Source organism: Atheta coriaria, unplaced genomic scaffold, assembly GCF_025399875.1.
Source record: "Atheta coriaria isolate IRGN ID8LTWV9N9 unplaced genomic scaffold, Caltech_Dcor_3.1 hic_scaffold_3_pilon, whole genome shotgun sequence".
Taxonomy (NCBI): Eukaryota; Metazoa; Arthropoda; class Insecta; order Coleoptera; family Staphylinidae; genus Dalotia; species Dalotia coriaria.
This window is the reverse complement of record NW_027045445.1, coordinates 8451432-8469348: the sequence shown is the minus strand read 5'-3', so window position 1 is coordinate 8469348 and position 17917 is coordinate 8451432. Positions and strand designations below refer to the sequence as shown.

At 34.7% G+C, this 17917-nt stretch overlaps 1 protein-coding gene and 1 long non-coding RNA gene across 2 annotated transcripts in view; both read right to left on the bottom strand.

Moving 5' to 3' along the window:
• Positions 1-472: 472 nt before the first annotated feature.
• On the bottom strand, positions 473-4751 carry LOC135804169 (uncharacterized). The gene is made up of 4 exons (XR_010550987.1): positions 4593-4751; positions 4436-4469; positions 2120-2157; positions 473-574 (listed from the first exon to the last, which is right to left on the bottom strand). It is a non-coding gene; the product is annotated as an uncharacterized lncRNA (long non-coding RNA).
• A 414-nt stretch (positions 4752-5165) lies between these two features.
• Positions 5166-17917, bottom strand: part of LOC135789367 (metabotropic glutamate receptor 2-like) — a 63461-nt gene continuing 50709 nt past the window's right edge. The window contains exons 9-16 of the mRNA XM_065299158.1: positions 15746-15895; positions 15197-15330; positions 9934-10259; positions 9034-9196; positions 7995-8208; positions 6943-7094; positions 6561-6765; positions 5166-6508 (exon numbers count right to left, since the gene is read on the bottom strand). Coding sequence (XP_065155230.1) covers positions 6303-6508; positions 6561-6765; positions 6943-7094; positions 7995-8208; positions 9034-9196; positions 9934-10259; positions 15197-15330; positions 15746-15895 — 1550 coding nt within the window. The 3' untranslated portion in view covers positions 5166-6302. The remainder of the gene's footprint in view (positions 6509-6560; positions 6766-6942; positions 7095-7994; positions 8209-9033; positions 9197-9933; positions 10260-15196; positions 15331-15745; positions 15896-17917) is intronic.

Genomic DNA, 17917 nt, shown 5'->3' with positions numbered 1-17917 from the left:
TTCCTAGCGCAACGAGTACTATTGCGTATATGCGTATACACACAACTATCACTATAACTCGCGTTACGGAATTTTCTCGCAATAAAATTCGATACCGGGAAATAAAGAATTAAATTCCGCATCTGGGAAAATTAATCCGAACTTAGTTTAAGACCGCGTTCGCGGGTTATAATATTAAAAAAGTACAATTCCTAGCGCAACGAGTACTATTGCGTATATGCGTATACACACAACTATCACTATAACTCGCGTTACGGAATTTTCTCGCAATAAAATTCGATACCGGGAAATAAAGAATTAAATTCCGCATCTGGGAAAATTAATCCGAACTTAGTTTAAGACCGCGTTCGCGGGTTATAATATTAAAAAAGTACAATTCCTAGCGCAACGAGTACTATTGCGTATATGCGTATACACACAACTATCACTATAACTCGCGTTACGGAATTTTCTCGCAATAAAATTCGATACAGGGAAATGAAGAATTAAATTACGCATCTGCGACACAGGAATTAAAATGAAAAATATAATTGAATTATACACTTACCAATGCAGATCCAAGACACGGCATATACTGTAAATAAGAAAAGAAAACATTATATTAATGTAATATTATATTCAAACAGCAGAGAAAAATAAACATCTATGCTGTTTACGTAAAAATTACTTATTACCTGCAATCAAAACTAAAATATGATGCAGCAATGCGATAAGAAAGTGTGAATTGTGCTTGATACTTTTTTTCGACGATTTTTAAAAATTCATATCTCTTAAACTAAACGCGCTAGCAACCCACGAATCGTTGATAATGAAAGATTGGAAAATTCTCTATCAGACAAAAATATAAAATAATTATATTTCCTATAGTAAAAGGTCGAAAAACGCGACTAAAAGTGCTAAAAAGTGACATTTTGCAATTTTTGCTCATTTTATTCAATCGCGAATATCTCGTAAACTAAAAGAGATAAATAAGATCTGGTCGCAGCGTCTTAATCTACGAACTTATCTCTATAAGATATGATAGTTAAAACGGAAATGTGAGAGATGAAATTTTAATTCTTAAAAAAAAAATTGCCAAGGGGGGGTGCTTGATACTTTTTTTCGACGATTTTTAAAAATTCATATCTCTTAAACTATACGCGATAGCAACCCACGAATCGATGATTATGAAGGATTGGAAAATTCTCTATCAGACAAAAATATAAAATAATTATATTTCCTACAGTAAAAGGTCGAAAACCGCGACTAAAAGTGCTAAAAAGTGACATTTTGCAATTTTTGCTCATTTTATTCAATCGCGAATATCTCGTAAACTAAAAGAGATAAATAAGATCTGGTCGCAGCGTCCTAATCTACGAACTTATCTCTATAAGATATGATAGTTAAAACGGAAATGTGAGAAATGAAATTTTAATTCTTAAGAAAAAATTGCCAAGGGGGGGTGCTTGATACTTTTTTTCGACGATTTTTAAAAATTCATATCTCTTAAACTAAACGCGCTAGCAACCCACGAACCGTTGATTATGAAAGATTGGAAAATTCTCTATCAGACAAAAATATAAAATAATTATATTTCCTACAGTAAAAGGTCGAAAAACGCGACTAAAAGTGCTAAAAAGTGACATTTTTCAATTTTTGCCCATTTAATTCAATCGCGAATATCTCGTAAACTAAAAGAGATAAATAGGATCTGATCGCAGCGTCTTAATCTGCGGACTATTCTGTTAAGACAAGCTAGTTAAAACAGAAATCTGAAAGATGCTTAATCATTTTTATCGGCGATTTTCGATAATTAATATTTCTTAAACTAAAAGAGATAGCAACCATCGAGTTGCTGATTATGAAAGATTGGAAAATTCTCTATCAGATAAAAATATAATTTCATTATATTTCCAACAGTAAAGGGTCGAGAAACGCGACTACAAGTGCTAAACAGTGACATTTTTCAATTTTTGCCCATTTTATTCAATTGCGAATATCTTGTAAACTAAAAGAGATAATTAGGAACAAATCGAATTGTAGAAGGCGGTGGACCGCGACGAAAAAAAAAACAAGTAAATGCAAAGTAATGATAGACGCAGAAAATAAAACGAAATATATAATTGAATTATAAACTTACCAGTATAGAACGCATCAGACTCCAAGGCACGACAAATACTGAAAATAAAAAAAAGAAAACATAAATAATAGTGTAATCACACAGCGGAGAAAAACAAATAATCTGTGCTGTTTGGTTAAAAGTTTCTTACATCCAAATGATAATAATAAATAACTGTTCTAAAGTCACTAAAGTCAAGTTAAAATTAAATAGTTGATTGATGATCGAATATAATACTAATTGGTGGTAGAAGAAATCCGGATAAACGATAAGAGTCGCACAAAATACGTCTGAATCAATCAGAGACCTGGGATCAAAACTAAACTAAGATGCAACAACATGCGGCGTGAGGTGTTGGCAACGACGACACACGGCAATGCGATAAGAAATTGTATATTGTATTCAAACAAATACAATTCTTGTGTCGAAGTTCACGCTTGCTGATATATATATAGAAGTAAACAATACAAGTTTATTTTACAATTTTTAGTCCATGCTATTGCAATCTATAAATGATGCAGAAGTTTCGAAATTTAGAATAGTAAAGGTAATAAAAAAATTACAATTCCATTTGAGTAATTCTGATTTCTTATGCAGACAGATTGCTAGATTTTACATAAAATATTTCAGTGATATTTAAATTTGAACATGCATCGTTTCTCGTTTATCAGGTAACACATTAATCCGTAATAATCTGCTGATAATAAAAATGTATTAGAATTAATATAAAATTGTTAGTTATATTCATGAAAGAATTGAAGAATATTTGCTTAAATTTACGATGCTGGTATAATAAACGGCAACGGTGTGTTTTGATTCCACGAAATAAAGATTCGATACCAGCAGGTAAACAAACTTATCTCTTGCGCGAAATCGCGTGATCGCACACGGACACGATGTGCACTAACTACCACCAACAAGTAATATTTAATGCAAAACCGTACATCGTAGCGCCATCTAACCTTTGAAAATATTTATCAATTTAAAAATATTCAAAACACATTTATTAAATATGCAACAAGGTTGATATTGCAATGAAATTGAAAACAACGAAAGTCATACACGAAACAAACCAGTATTTAATAAATGATTCATTTAATTTTTTTGTATAATAAACAATAAACATATCTAAGTTGTTTCGGTTACATACATACACATTAACAGGCCGCTCTTCATTACCTACAAGCAAGTGTGTGTATGGGTGAAACTACAATTCCTAACACAACGAGTAGTACTCGTGGGTATACTCACAACTTTCAATATAACTCGCGTTACGAAATTTTCCTGCAATATATTTTAATACAGAGAGATACAGAATTAAATTCTGCATCTAGGAAAATTATTCCAAATTTATTATGACACCGCGTTCGTGTTATATCAAGGAAACTACAATTCCAAGCACAACGAGTACTAGTGCGTATACACACAACTTTCAATATAACTCGCGTTACGGAATTTTCCTGCAATATATTTTAATACAGAGAGATACAGAATTAAATTCTGCATCTGGGAAAATTATTCCGAATTTATTATGACACCACGTTCGCGTGTTATATCAAAGAAACTACAATTCCAAGCACAACGGGTACTTGTGCGTATACACACAACTTTCAATATAACTCGCGTTACGGAATTTTCTTGCAATAAGTTGCAATACAGAGATATACAGAATTAAATTATGCATCTGGGAAAATTATCCCGAATTTATTGTGACATCGCGTTCGCGTGTTATATAAAAACACTTCAATTCCAAGCGCAACGAGTACTAGTGTCTATACACACAACTTTCAATATAACTCGCGATACGGAATTTTCTCGGAATAAATTTCAATACAGGGAGAGACAGAATTAAATTCTGCATCTGGAAAAATTATCCCGAACTTATTGTGACACCGCGTTCGCGTGTTATATAAAAAAATATCTTTGCGCTATCTAAATTTGAAAGAATAATTAAAATCGCACGAACGCTTCCAGAGATACAGCCGATTTCCCATCGCGAGTTTGAAAAAAAATTTAATAAATATCATAAAGTCTGTAACCGTTATAATTTTGGGGGCGGTATACACGTATTGTAAATAACGTTAACGTCTTAACTCTTGAGCTAAATAAATTTGAAGAAGCATGCAAAAGGCAGAAACTAATTTATCGTAAAACTAAACTTGAATACCTGCGGTGAATACTGCAACGGCACGCGGCAAACGCGAGAGTTGAACGCGATGAAAAAGTTGTTTATACACAAACACCGATAAGCACATAGAAAAGAAAACGACAACAATTTTATTATCAAATTATATTTATGCCATGTTAGTATTAGGAATAATTTAATTATAAACTTACCAGTGTGTCGTACAACGCACATCAAATGCAAGTGCTGAAACAGAAAGAGAACAGGAATTAAATAATTTCGCACGACAATATCAAATCAAATTGAAGAAAGAACATGCATAGTGGCTATGAAATAATTATTCAATATATTTGTAATTACAACGCTTACCTCATAGCTGCTAACCATCGTGTTGGGAATATGTAATGCAAGATTCATCCACTGCACAGCAAAATATCCGTTTGTAACTAGTAAACGCGAGCGATGCTTACCGAACTAAAATGGCGAAGTGCAATAGATACGTACACGCGCACGGCGACAACTAGGATCAACGAGTAACCCGACACGACTGAGGGACTGAGCCACGCGCGCCTGCGGAGACGCGCAGGAGTGCGCAGTGGTGGCACGCGCGCATGTCCGCACACCCTACTCAACAGCAATCGTAAACTGACTTAAACCCAAACGGTAACATCCATATAACTTAGCCTTACAGAATTACGACCTTGAAAACAAGTCAACGCACAAGCAAAGCAAGAAAACTGCGACACGAACTAATCAACAACCGGCACAAAACGCAATCTATGTGCAGAATAAAATAAATAAAAGACAGCCGACGAAAACAGATTCTTATTACAAGATTTAGTTAGATCATTAAGTTTAAATCAAATTCAACAAAAACGTTTAAATTCACAAATATAATTTTGCACAAAAATATTATTTTGAAATATTACTTTATTCCTTCGCACAATTCAACATTGTTTCACCAACGACAATCAAGTTGAATGAAACAAGGCGCTTGATATACACAGTAGAAAAGGACGGGCAACTGCACGGGCTCATAGCGCAGCTGCCCGTCCGCCATTTTATTCCCTTCTTTACTCCACCATTTTATTAAACATTAATAAACACTTGCAAATGTTTGCAACTTTTTGTTCCGGCGCGAGCTGGAAACTATTTAACTCGCTAATCGCGCGTGCGATTAACTTAGTTAAACTCGCCGTTGAAAAGTTTTCGCGCTGCGCTTTAAATCGCATTACGCGCGATTATGATTAAATCCCATTAAATGACGACGCGTACACGAATAACTTCCGCATCAACCGCACGCTCGGTCGATAATTAATTTTGTAATAATTTCGTTATTTCTTACAATCTCACATTCGCACACTGACTCTACATAATTTTCTGGAAGTGTTAATTATTTTGATACCATAAACGCATCAACATCAATACCAATTAGTTTAGCTTATTGAGTATGTTAAGTTATTATAATCTCTATTTACAATATTTGAGTTTACTTGATAACGTATGCAACCATACATACATCGGGGCGTTAGTAACATTGATACTGATACTTCAACATGGCCGACAATCGTCACATTGATAACATACAGTATATATCTATATATATGTACAATATTTTGGATATTTCTTCACGATATTATGTTTCACAAGTAGAATACATTCAATTTGAAATTGTTCTATAAGTCAACGTAGAATTAATTTAATGTCACAGCACCGATTTTATTACATAAAGTAGAGATGAAATTGAGTTATCACAAGAACTTTTTTGAGAAGAAATCATTTCCATGAACGCATTAAATAAACTCAATCAAATTTAACAGTAACGAAATTTACAATACCCTGTTCAGTTCTTGTCTTTATCTTTAACGCTAAATTGTGAAAAACCTGTATTTTATTTTATTTTATTTTCGCTTTTTTTTGTTTGTTTCTTTACTTTGCTAGATATGTAAATTACAAATGAGTCTCTTTTGGCTGGAGCAACGCCGTGAGTATGGGCTACACCTGCACGGGATTGCGTCGCGAGCGCAGGCTGGAGGAACGGCTGCCGGGGGCGGCAGCTACGGCATCTTTTTCCAATTGCTATAAATCGCCTTTGATTGGCAATATAGGTCCGTTATTGTAGTTGTTGTTGACGCGTGCTGGATGTTCCTCATTGGGAGCGGCGTTGTTGTTTGGTGAGGCGGTTAAGCCATTTGCAGCGGCCGCAGCTGACGGTGGCGGCGCTATGTAACCATTCGTTTGTGTACTGGAATCTTTTAATTCCGGTTTTATACCACTGTCGCCATCTAAAACACATTTTTTTAACAAAAATTCAAACTTTTGCTAAAAATTACAAACCTTTTTCTTCTGTGCTTCCAGGCGGTACGTGTTTCTGAATCTGATTCTTTTGATTGCACGTGGCTGCCGTCAATGTAACTGCTGCCATCATACTGCCCGCCCCTGAATTAGTCGTGGCAGTTGTACTCTTATTAATAGCTGAGTATCGCATCGGCATCATCGATTGTCGAACATTTCTCTCCGGGCGAATCAGGATGATGTACAACTAAACAAGACAAACACATTAGGCAACCAACATAACTTTTTTTAAACCCAACCTATATTTAAGCCTACGCGTTTGCTTTTTATTTCTTTTTTTAGCTTGTTTGTACCACGACTACTCTTTCTCAGAGTAGTTATATTTTTACGAGAGCCAGGTTAAGGTATGAGGATGTAAACGTACCTTAGGGGAAAATAAGCAGACGACGGTGACGCTCGCCGAGAGACTGATCGTGACGGACATGCTCGTTATGCGCATCGCGACGTGGTTCGCCGTGCCGAAGTAAAGCGGGACGAAGGCGAGCCAGATCACGCACGTCGTGTACATCGTAAATCCTAAATCACAACAGCACACACTCGTTACAGCCGGCCCCAAGCGCGCGCACAGTTACCACCACGGGGGTGGGTTGACGGTTGCCACCCCCGTCGTGGAATATTTATAAGCCTCGTTTGCGGCATCGCAAGCTTGACAAACAAACAAACACGAAAAAAAAAACACAACAACCGGAGGAGATAATTCACGTCTTGTCTTGTAACTTTTTATCGAGGGGCGGTAATGAAGTAATTTCTCTTGCCCGCGGGGGTTAATTAAATTATCTTTGATGTTGGCAACAAATTTTTAGCAATCAAAAATGATTGAGGTGGTTTTTTTACGCGCAAAGTAAAAAAAAGTTTTTTAAAAGTTTGTATATTAAGTTTTTTTTTAATAAACTTTAGTGGCTTGTAATTTGGCTCAGGGTATGAATAACTAAATAATTTTAACTGTATCAGACGGTTGAATAAATTGGCATTCGAAGCATGTATGGCACGGGTATGTAGATATAAATAAAAGGTGTTTTTTGGGCGATTTGGTGTCGGAGTTGTTTTTGTGTGTCTGGACACTTTAAATTCATGCAATTGTAAGGCTTTTTGTCGACTACATTAAAACGTGTAAAGATATGTGGCTTATCTCTTTAGTATTTAATAATATATTAAATTTACTAGTGAATACCCGTAAATTAAGGTTCTATCTCTTTGATAAGTATACTTAATTTAAGTTTAAACTTCAAACCAAAAAAATTATACCTCCGATCGTTTTTTATCAATAACTTTTAAACCGTTCAACATTTTTGATTTCTGTTTTCATATTCTTAAACTACATTAAATTATCTTTAATTTGATGTATCATATCAATTTCTAACCCATTTAAAACTATTACTTTTCTACTGTTAAAATTTAAAAAATTGATAAACTCACCGATATGCTTTGACTCATTGAAAGCTTCCGGAATTTTCCTTGTGAGCACAGCGTAGACGGTGCAGATCACAATCAGCAAGATAGGGTAGGTGAAGGCGATCATGTAAGAGGCGTCGATGTACGACGAACAGACGAGCAGATTATCCTCGCGCGTCGGATAATGATGGATGGCTTTCGGCGGCGAGATTACCATCCACACGGCGTTGATCAGCACCTGTTGGCAGCCGGAGGAGACGGAAATTTCATTAACTCCTTTTAACGCGCGTTTAATCCTGACTTTGTTAATGCGATTCGATCCTGCTAATATTGCGTGCTTCTCTGTTTTAATCCTTTTACGAGCGCTGTATATTAAATTTTACTTTCTAAGCGCGCAGCTCTTTATAAATGTTTGAATACAATACGAAGAGTATTAAATTTTTCTTAAAATGCTTATAATTTCTGGTAGAAGGCAGAGATATTAATAATTCATATATCTTTTGATAGATAATTAAATATTCCGTCTGTTGAAAGAGAATTTGCGTTTTTTAAAGAAATGTAAAATGAAATAATTGAAATTTTTGTTGTAAATATTTGTTTTTCTGTGTAATTAAGTAAATAATAGCTATTTTTCACATTGTATCGTAAAACCTGCCATTGTAGCAAAGTTGCAATTAAATTACCCTTCGATCGATATAAAACCCACTTGGGAAATTTGCGTGCTATTGAGCGCCACAGGTCGTTGAAGTGTGCAGTGTGTGCACACGCTGGAAATAAATCGCGGCGAAAATAATTCCGCGTCGGATTTCGCGTTTCGCAGCGCATTTTCCATTATCGAGTGAAGCGTTATCGGCTTATTAACGTCATAAATTTCGCCTATGGCGGCGGAAAATTGCCTTCGGTGCGACAAGCGCGTCGTAAACGTGTTTGCACGTAAGTCATGCCCGGCGTGGGTTTGTTTCAAAGAAGGGATGGAAAACCGGAAGACGCGAATAGTTGTTGGCGCGAGGCTCGCCCTTGTGTGTAATCATGTTTGCGCTCCGCCGGAGGAAATTGCACTTACTTGCACGCCGACTAATCCGGCGCAGATGATGAGCTGCGAGCGTGGTGAGATGAAGCTCGGCCGCTTCGCGGACCGCTTGCCGGCGTTGAAGATGCGCGAGATGCGGTTTGTTTTTGTCAATAGCGCCGCGTATACCACTGTAAAGCAGAAACCAGCGCCGAATCTAAAAATAAAAATAAACAGGCTGAAAAACTTGTATGATGTAAAAGTTTCATTAAAACGTATTTTAATACTTAGATATGCTTAGAACTTTTGAGAAGCTGATAAATTTGTAAAATTTAATAGCCAATTAAATTTAGCTTTATAAAATTTATAGATTTGTACGCCAATTGTTAGAAAACAATGTTTAATTAGTTTTGATCATTAATATGATTCGCTATTTTATTTTAAATGAAAGAGAAACGTTAATAATGCGTCATCTACGCTAAATCCTTCATTTAACACCCTTTAGAACATAATTTTAAAAATTTTAATAATTATTCTGCTATTTGGTGCGGCAATAAATCCAAAAAAGCATAGATCATCAAAATCTGTTCAACCGTTCTTGAGTTATAAACGTTGTAACTAACACGACATTTATTATATAGATTAATCATGAAAATTTGCTGATAACTATTAATCAAACTAAGTTAAAACAATGTTTTAAACAAATTTTGATAACCAATTAATTATTTTACCACAATATGAATATTTTGGCAAAATTTAAAAAGCAAAATTATTTTTCATTTTGTCTCAAAACTGAAAATCAATGATTTTTAATTTATTTTATGTAATTTCTTGTAATTCTGCAAAAAATAAGCTAAATTTAATTACTTATTAAATTAAACCCCAAAATCTAGGATATGCATGTTGGAAATAAAGTTTGATCAAAGTTAAATCGTAAGTATCTTGCGTGTTTACCGTTGAATTCCGCAAACGACGTCGCTGGGTCGGAAGACTAGCGCGTACGTGACCGCATAGCACATGAAGATGCCAGCGAGAAGAACATAGCTAAGTTCGCGACCACTCGCCCGCACCACCGGAGTGTCGTTGTGGCGGATAAAGACGCCGCAGACGAACATTGTTACCAATATGCCGGTGGAGCTGAACGCCATCGCGCCGATCGCCCACGCGCTTGTCGGCTGCAGATACTCCTCCGGGATGTCCACGCAGCGAACGTGCAGGGCGTCGGGTACTGTTCCGGGGAGACATTCTTTGCATTGGGTTTCATCGAAGGGGTCACGAATCTGCAACAAAAATAAATAAATCAGAATTTGACCAAAGTTTAAAAAATTAGAATTGTGGAAGATTAGAATAAGATATAAACTAGTTCAAGTTTTATTTGGTTGTAATGTAAATTACAACCATTGATGTATAATTTTAAAGTAGTTAAAACGAAAATAGAGCAAAAATATGTTTACATTTGCTGTACTCGTGACTAAAACCCGTGATTAAAGTAGTTTAGTCACGGCTTTGGTCGACCCAGTTTAAAGTAGCACTTTTTCTGTTTTGAAACCGTGGAAAAACTGGTTCTTTAAAAAGAAAGTAAAAAAAATAAACACTTCATTTTATATCAGCATTTTGTAACAACTCTGAGCAATATTTCTTCTTAATAGATGTTTAAATACGTAGATGTCCAATTATTTTGTCATAAATTGATAGTCAATTAAGCATGCCTCCAAATTTGATCTGTAATATACTCCCAAATATATATCCACTCTGTTTATGACACCCGAAAATGACCAACATTCCGAAAATATGACATCGCATTCAGTTTCTGTTTGCATTACCGCCTGGGTCAACACCGCGCGCCACTCACTTTGCGTTTGATGGGCAATTAAATTATCTCCTTCGGCCGCCGACAGCACAATCGCCCGAATTGGCAGCTGTCAGCCGAAGAAAACGCGCCGAAATGCTCAGTTAATTCGCTTTTTTCTCCACCGCGCACCGCCTACGTTATTTTACCGAAAACGCTTTCTCGCTCAAAGCAGGAGAGAGAAAAATTGACTGACACTGCATTCAGGCATTGTGGTGTGCGTTGACAACAATTAAACACTGGTTTCAAGAGCTCAGAAATGGGAATTCATTGTGTGTGCTCTCCCTCTACTCGTAAACATGAAATATTTCACATTGCTGGTGCAATGTTGTTGCTTTTTTTTTCTTTTAATGCTGCATGCTGTATTTTGTGTTCAGTGTTCGGCTTTAGAAAGCCGTCATTGTCGCTTGTCAATCGAAACATCGGACGAAAGGAAACAAACATTCCGCGCGGAATTGAGTTTCCGTAAAAATTGGAAAATTCCAACGAGTGTAAACTCGAAAGAGTATTGATCAAAAACTTCAAATAGACATAATATAGTAAACCTATTTTTCACGCAAATTTATAAAATAAGGTAAATGCATCTAGAAATTTATTAATTTCATTTTGTTTTAACTAAATTTTTGAATTTTAACCAATTATTTATCTCCGCCAATATTATTCTCTATTTGAATGAAAAAAGTCAATAGTTGACTTTTGCGCCATCTAGATTCAATTTATATAACTATATCTATTATTAAATCTCCGTATCTACTTCCAACCCTTATTTTACACCCTAAACGCTATAATTTAACAATAAAAAGTAGTCTATTTCATTTTCTATGGTCAAAAGTATCTCTAAACCAAATTTATCAAAATTGTTTCGAAAGTTTTTGCGTGAAAGCGTCACAAACAAACACATAATCATATTTCTAATATTAGTTATATTAATAATATTAGTTATTACATCCAATCATAGTTATAAAGTTATGCTAGCTGTAGAATGACATCAAGTATCACACAACAAACAGAAATATGAAAGCAAACTGCATAAAAATATTCTGTGTTACAACTGAAGAACAAAGTACACAAAAGTAACCCACTAACCAGAAGCGCATAAAATATAAAAGCAAGGTAAACATCCCTTTGACAAGCAAAACACTAATGAAAATAAAGCAAGAACGTAAAAGCTTAAAATAAAATGTAAGTAAACACAAATGTGAAAACCAAATGAAAATAAATCGACGCTGGAAAAACCGCGAAATGGGAAATCGAACGCGTCACTCAACTGCCACCAAACAAAGCTAGTACGAGTAGACTACTCCCTATATTGAGTGGGTGGTGTTAGTTATGTGGGTGATTTTAGGATGGCAACAAGTATCGACGTATCGCAAGTGTCATCTCGCCACATCGCGGTTCACTCAACTCACGACGAGAGAAAATACGAAAAATATGATGTTGCATGATAGACGTGATAGCCACCACCACCACAACGTCACTAGCAAGGTCTATCCGTGGTGGTTGAGAAAACTTGTTGCGCGTCGTGCGAGTTGGGAAAAGAAAGCCCAACGCGCCGCAAGAAATAATAAACGTGAGGTGAAGACGGATTATGGATGGAAAAAAAGTTTGCAGCGTGCAGCGGGCGCTGTGTGGCGTGTTACTTCGGTAACAATTTTTTTTATCGAGTTATAAAGTCGGATTTCCCCAACGCACAACCACAGGAGAATTTTTAAAAGTCGGCAGCGTTTTTTTTTTGTTTTCTGTGGTTTTCGTTTACACGTTTATAAGTTTCAACACATGTTGTATACATCAGCGGGAGAGAAGTTAATCGATTGCGGATTAAATTATCTTCAAATTCATTAGAAATAAATTGCTAATTATAACTTCTTAATTTTTTTTGTGTGTGTTTATACTTGGTAAAGTTTAATTTTTAATTAAATTTGTTTTTTTTTGCTTGGTACATATTGTATAATATGACGGAAAACGTTTTCTGAAGGAAATTAATTTCTCTATAAATTTTTATAGTGGGTGATATTTTATATGATATAAATAATTAATTTAAATAAGAATACGTTTTTCATGATACAAATTTTTATCTGTTTTTAAGTTTTCTATAACCACAATTTTAAATGTTTAACAATTTTTTAAACGTGTTGTCATTTAACACAAATTTCAATATTAAATGCACATAAATTTTATATCATGATAAGGCTAGTTTTAAACGATCTATTTAAATGCATTTATATATTTCTAAAAGCATGTTAAATGTGCTATTAAATAAATAATACAACGATTTGCATTAAAATAATATTTTAGTAAAGTGAATATTATGAAAATTTAAATTATTTTTGAGATTCATTCTGTACACATGAAAGAATTCAATTAAAATTGTAAATTGTATTCTGAATAATGTGCATTATAATAACATGTTTTAATTTAATGCTTACGAAATTAAAATGCAAGTAAAAATAATTGTTTATGATATTATCCCGAATATAGTGAATTATTGTAAATTCTGTCAGACCTGTTGTATATTATAATTGAATACCTATGTTATTTTAAAGCCAATTAGATCCTAATCTCTTTGCATGATGTTTTATGTTTTATGATGCATGGTCGTAAAATTGAAAACATGCATTTGTTTGGCGCCACCTGTGCATTTTACGATGCATCAATTTTACATCCAGATAACGTCGGATGAACATAATGGATTTTAATAAAAACACTATCAAAAAATAAATATTTTTTATGCTCTAAACCATTATAAGTAATAATTACACTGAACGTCAAAAAAATTTACTATCCACTTATCTAGTTTTAGTTTATGTTTTCAGAAAATGTTTTAAAAAAAAATTATTTCCTGAATAGTTTAGAACACTAACAGACTTATAATTCAACTCTAGATATTTGTAATTCATGTAAAATATCATAAATTATCGCAAAAAATATAAAATAATGAAATATTTGACAATTCTTCTCTAAAAACAACACGAAATAATGATATTATTTCAATTACCAATATTTAATGACTTTTGCTTTTCTCCGAAAACCCCCAATCTTTAAAGTAACTGATATCGCTTAGCTAACTAACACTCAAAAGCCAATTAAGTTCGCGTTAAATTCATACGTGTCACAATTTGATTACATTTTTTCCGTAGAACGCCTCGAAGCGTCTGCAAAGCAAAAAATTTAAATTAGTCTATTCCGAGTCTATGAATTTACTTCGCTCCGCTGGGTGGAAAGCTGCCCCGCTGCCCGCACCGCATAAATGTCGGCGGCATGAGACGCGAATAAAAGAGCGCGCGCAAAAACGCGTTCCCCCGCGCGATGAAAGAAAATTGAACATCCAATTTGTGCGATTTCAATTTGCGGCGTCGTAATGCGTAAAGTTGAGAAGAAAAAAATTATTAGTCTCGACTCGCCGCGAGTCAACGCCAAATCGAAATGATTTTCCATCATGTATTGACTGTTAATACTTAATTTATCACTCGCTTGTTATTTGTGCATTTTTTGTTTGATGTTGCTTAACGCAGCAGGAGAAATTGAGAGAATTTCAAAGCAATTCTTGGAATCCTCTTGCCGTCAAAATAAACAACAAAAAACTCGTGTAATAGAAGAAAAAATTTAACTGCGTTTATTTGTGTCTTATTATTACGCTAAATAAATAAAAATTGCATTATTTTAAAGATAAATTAATTGGCTTCAAAATACTCTATCCATTTGTTTAAAGTCATTTCAGAAATAAAAGTTTTTTCAAGTTTTATGTTTGAAAACATAAAAAATCACTGATTCTACACGCAAATATTCGATTAGTTTTCCATCAATAACTTCTGACAAGTTAAACATAAAACAGAATCAAAGGTCACATTTAATAGTCAATTAAATTTGCTTTATGGGAATATACAAGATGTTCCACAAATTGTTTCATTTCTACTCTCAAATAAACTCCGAACTGAAATCTTTCAAGAGAAAAGATAAAATAATATGTATTCTTAAGTAATTGAACAAGCCGACATGAGAAATCACTAAAACCCTTCAAAAACCACCCCCCTGGACGTTTAATAAAGTTTAAAAGGTTATGTCCGCCGCTTCGCTCATAAATTCCGGCCGATATAATTTATGACTTTCGTGTGCAGTTTTCCTTTCACCCCTTTCAACCCACTTTTCACCGTGCGCTACGCTGAAAACCACTTGGGCGACCGTTTTTCCTGCCGACTCACACAGTCAGTATAATTGTGGTGAGTGGTGCAATTGAAAAGCGAATTTATCGAAGGGGTTGCAGTGGAAACTTTTCGCCAACCCGCAAGTGACAACCGACTACCGCTAACCTTCTGAAGGTCATTAGGAAACGTACATTTTAACTTTTTGAGGTTATTTTATTCAACTTACCTGATACTGCGTGCAGTTGAAACAATGCCAGCAGCAGCTCTCACCCTCGACGTACTTCTTCGCCTGGCCAAGGTCACAGGGTAAACTGCACACGGATTCCGGCGGTTTGGGGTGGGCGAGCTTAAACTGGATTTCTGAAAAGTTTGGTTAAATGTATTATGCGCAATATAGGCAACACACAATACACGCAAAATTCAATCAAGACAGAATAAAAACGCTGCGGTCTAAGTTTCTAATGAGAAAACGCAAATCGAACTCTCAGCAATAATGTTCGCAATTTAAATGCAAAATTTGCAAACGCACCTGAGCACTGGCCATTAAACTGTCGGAAAACTGGAGCTGGCAGATTGCCATTAAACGTTATTAATTGCTTCGGATTGCAATAAAGTGCAATCGAACACAATGAAACTAGATAATTGCCAATAAACTATAATAAGTATATAACAAATAGTGCATTGAGCAGCACTTCAATACGTTTCTGCAATTGATGCATCCAACAAAACTCTATTTAATTATTAGATTAAAATAAGTGTATATTTGGTTGCATACCTTGCATGTTAAGTCTCAGCTCCCCTTCGTGATACTCGCCGACTCGCACCCATTTATACTTCCCCGGCGTGGTCTGTTTGAAGTGAATGATATTGTATCGAGCTGGACCATCGCCGTTTTGGTCGAAGTGGAATCGGTCCCCGCTCAAACCTATCAACACCAAGAGATCACATACAAATATTTGATGGCCACTGTGCGTATTTACGTATTTCGCTCTTGAAATATGTTTTCAATTGAATTGTATCGGTGGAAATCTTGTTTTCTGCAGTCGAAATGAATTTTTAATTAAAAACAAACAATGAATTTGTGTCGCAATCTTTTCGATTGATTTTGCTTTGTTTTGTTTAATTAATTAATTACTAAATGAAAAGGTTGGTTCCTTATATGTATTTTCTTTCCGTTTGTTCTTTTAGTGAACTTGATTCATTTTGTTTTTGTTAGTTAAGACTTTAATTTTTGAGTGAATAAGTAGAAATAGTTTTGTGTTAGTTAATTATTAATTAGTGAGTGTAAATTGCTAGTCTTGTGTTAAATTCAATATTGTAGACATCTAAGTTATTATGTTATTGTTATGTCGAAAATAATAGTGCTATTATTTGAATGAATAATGAAACAATAACTGTATACATAATTGGATTAGAGTGTTGTTCAGAGTGCTGCCAGTCAGTATAGCTTTTGGAGCGTGTTGTGTTTAATTATTCATAAATGAAAAATCAACGTGATTCAATAAATATTTGCGCTGCCATCGATTTTGTATTGTATTTTTAATTTGATTTGGAGTGACTCTGAGTGACATCAATGCAGATAAATTAAAAGTGTAAAACTTGGTGTCAACGCCATTTGGGTTGTTGAATTATGTTTCTTCATCGCAAGTAGGCAACACACAATACTTTTAGTAGTTTAACGTGTCTTTTACGTTTATAAACGTAAAAGTATGTATGTAACAGATTAACTTCTTAAAACATTTACTTAAAAAATGCAAAATTATGAATTCAATCAAAGTTATAGTTTTATAACAACAACAACAACAACCATAATGTCAATAAAAAAAAGTTGAATTACGTGCATGACATACAATAACAAAAACAAAACATAACATCTTCAAAGGTTTAAATATTAGTCTTGTCCCTTTAGGGATTGTTTGTGGCCGAGTTATGCGAGATGTCGGATTGTTGTTTACTCATGCCGAGCACGCTCCATTACTTTCTCTTTAGCGATTTTCTTCTTTAGAGAAGTCTGACTGATTTTAGATAAACATTATTTATAAGAATAAAAAAATCGTACAAAACAAACATCAAAGGTAAACAAATCTACAAAGGGGTAGTAACAGAAAATTATTTTTGCAAATTTTAATAATAACTAGCAAATGTAACTAAAAGTTTGATTTTATCTCTATACTAACTTTCAACTCTAATTTAACCCTCTTCTATTGATATTATTGCAACAAAAGTAGTTTATATGCTTTTCCATTGTCAAAAGTAAATCCATACCAAAATTTATTAAAATTCTTTGACTGGTGTTTGCGTGAAAGCGGCACAAAACATACAAACAAACTCATACTTCGTAATTTATGTTATTTCTAATAATGACTTATAAAGTATAAAATGCTAATTTGTTTCCTAAAAATCCGATTTATTGTGCTGTTTTTAATTTGTAATAAAAAGTCTTCCTTATGTAATACATTATTCTCTAATCCGATTACTAAGGACCCTTTGACGCACCAGTTACCATCTTACTGAAAATCCCGTCCGTATAAATAAACGTCTGCAGCGCACCGTGGCGCCACGCACAAAAGCGGGTATTAATAGGTCGAGTATCCTGTTGACACAGGACGTTTCCTTCGCTTTCATATCTCTACGAATCCTTAATTTTCCGCGTTGTATTTTTGTCATGGACTCCTCATGAAAACCGGGGCATATGGCCCGAATGAGTTTTCTCACCGAGAGAAGCATAAAATCGCAAAAAGGTCCAAAGAAAAACCGGACGAAATGAAGAATAGGACAAACAGGAAGAAAAGCCATAATTCCGCTGAACGGAGCAAGTTAGAGCGTTCCAGCTTTTAGCCATGCTACGCTTTATTCTTTTTTTTTGTTATCCTCGTACCGCATGAGGTCTCGTCCTGAATCTAGGATCTGTGAAATAGCACCTCGAAATTCCCCGTAGTGAGAGCAG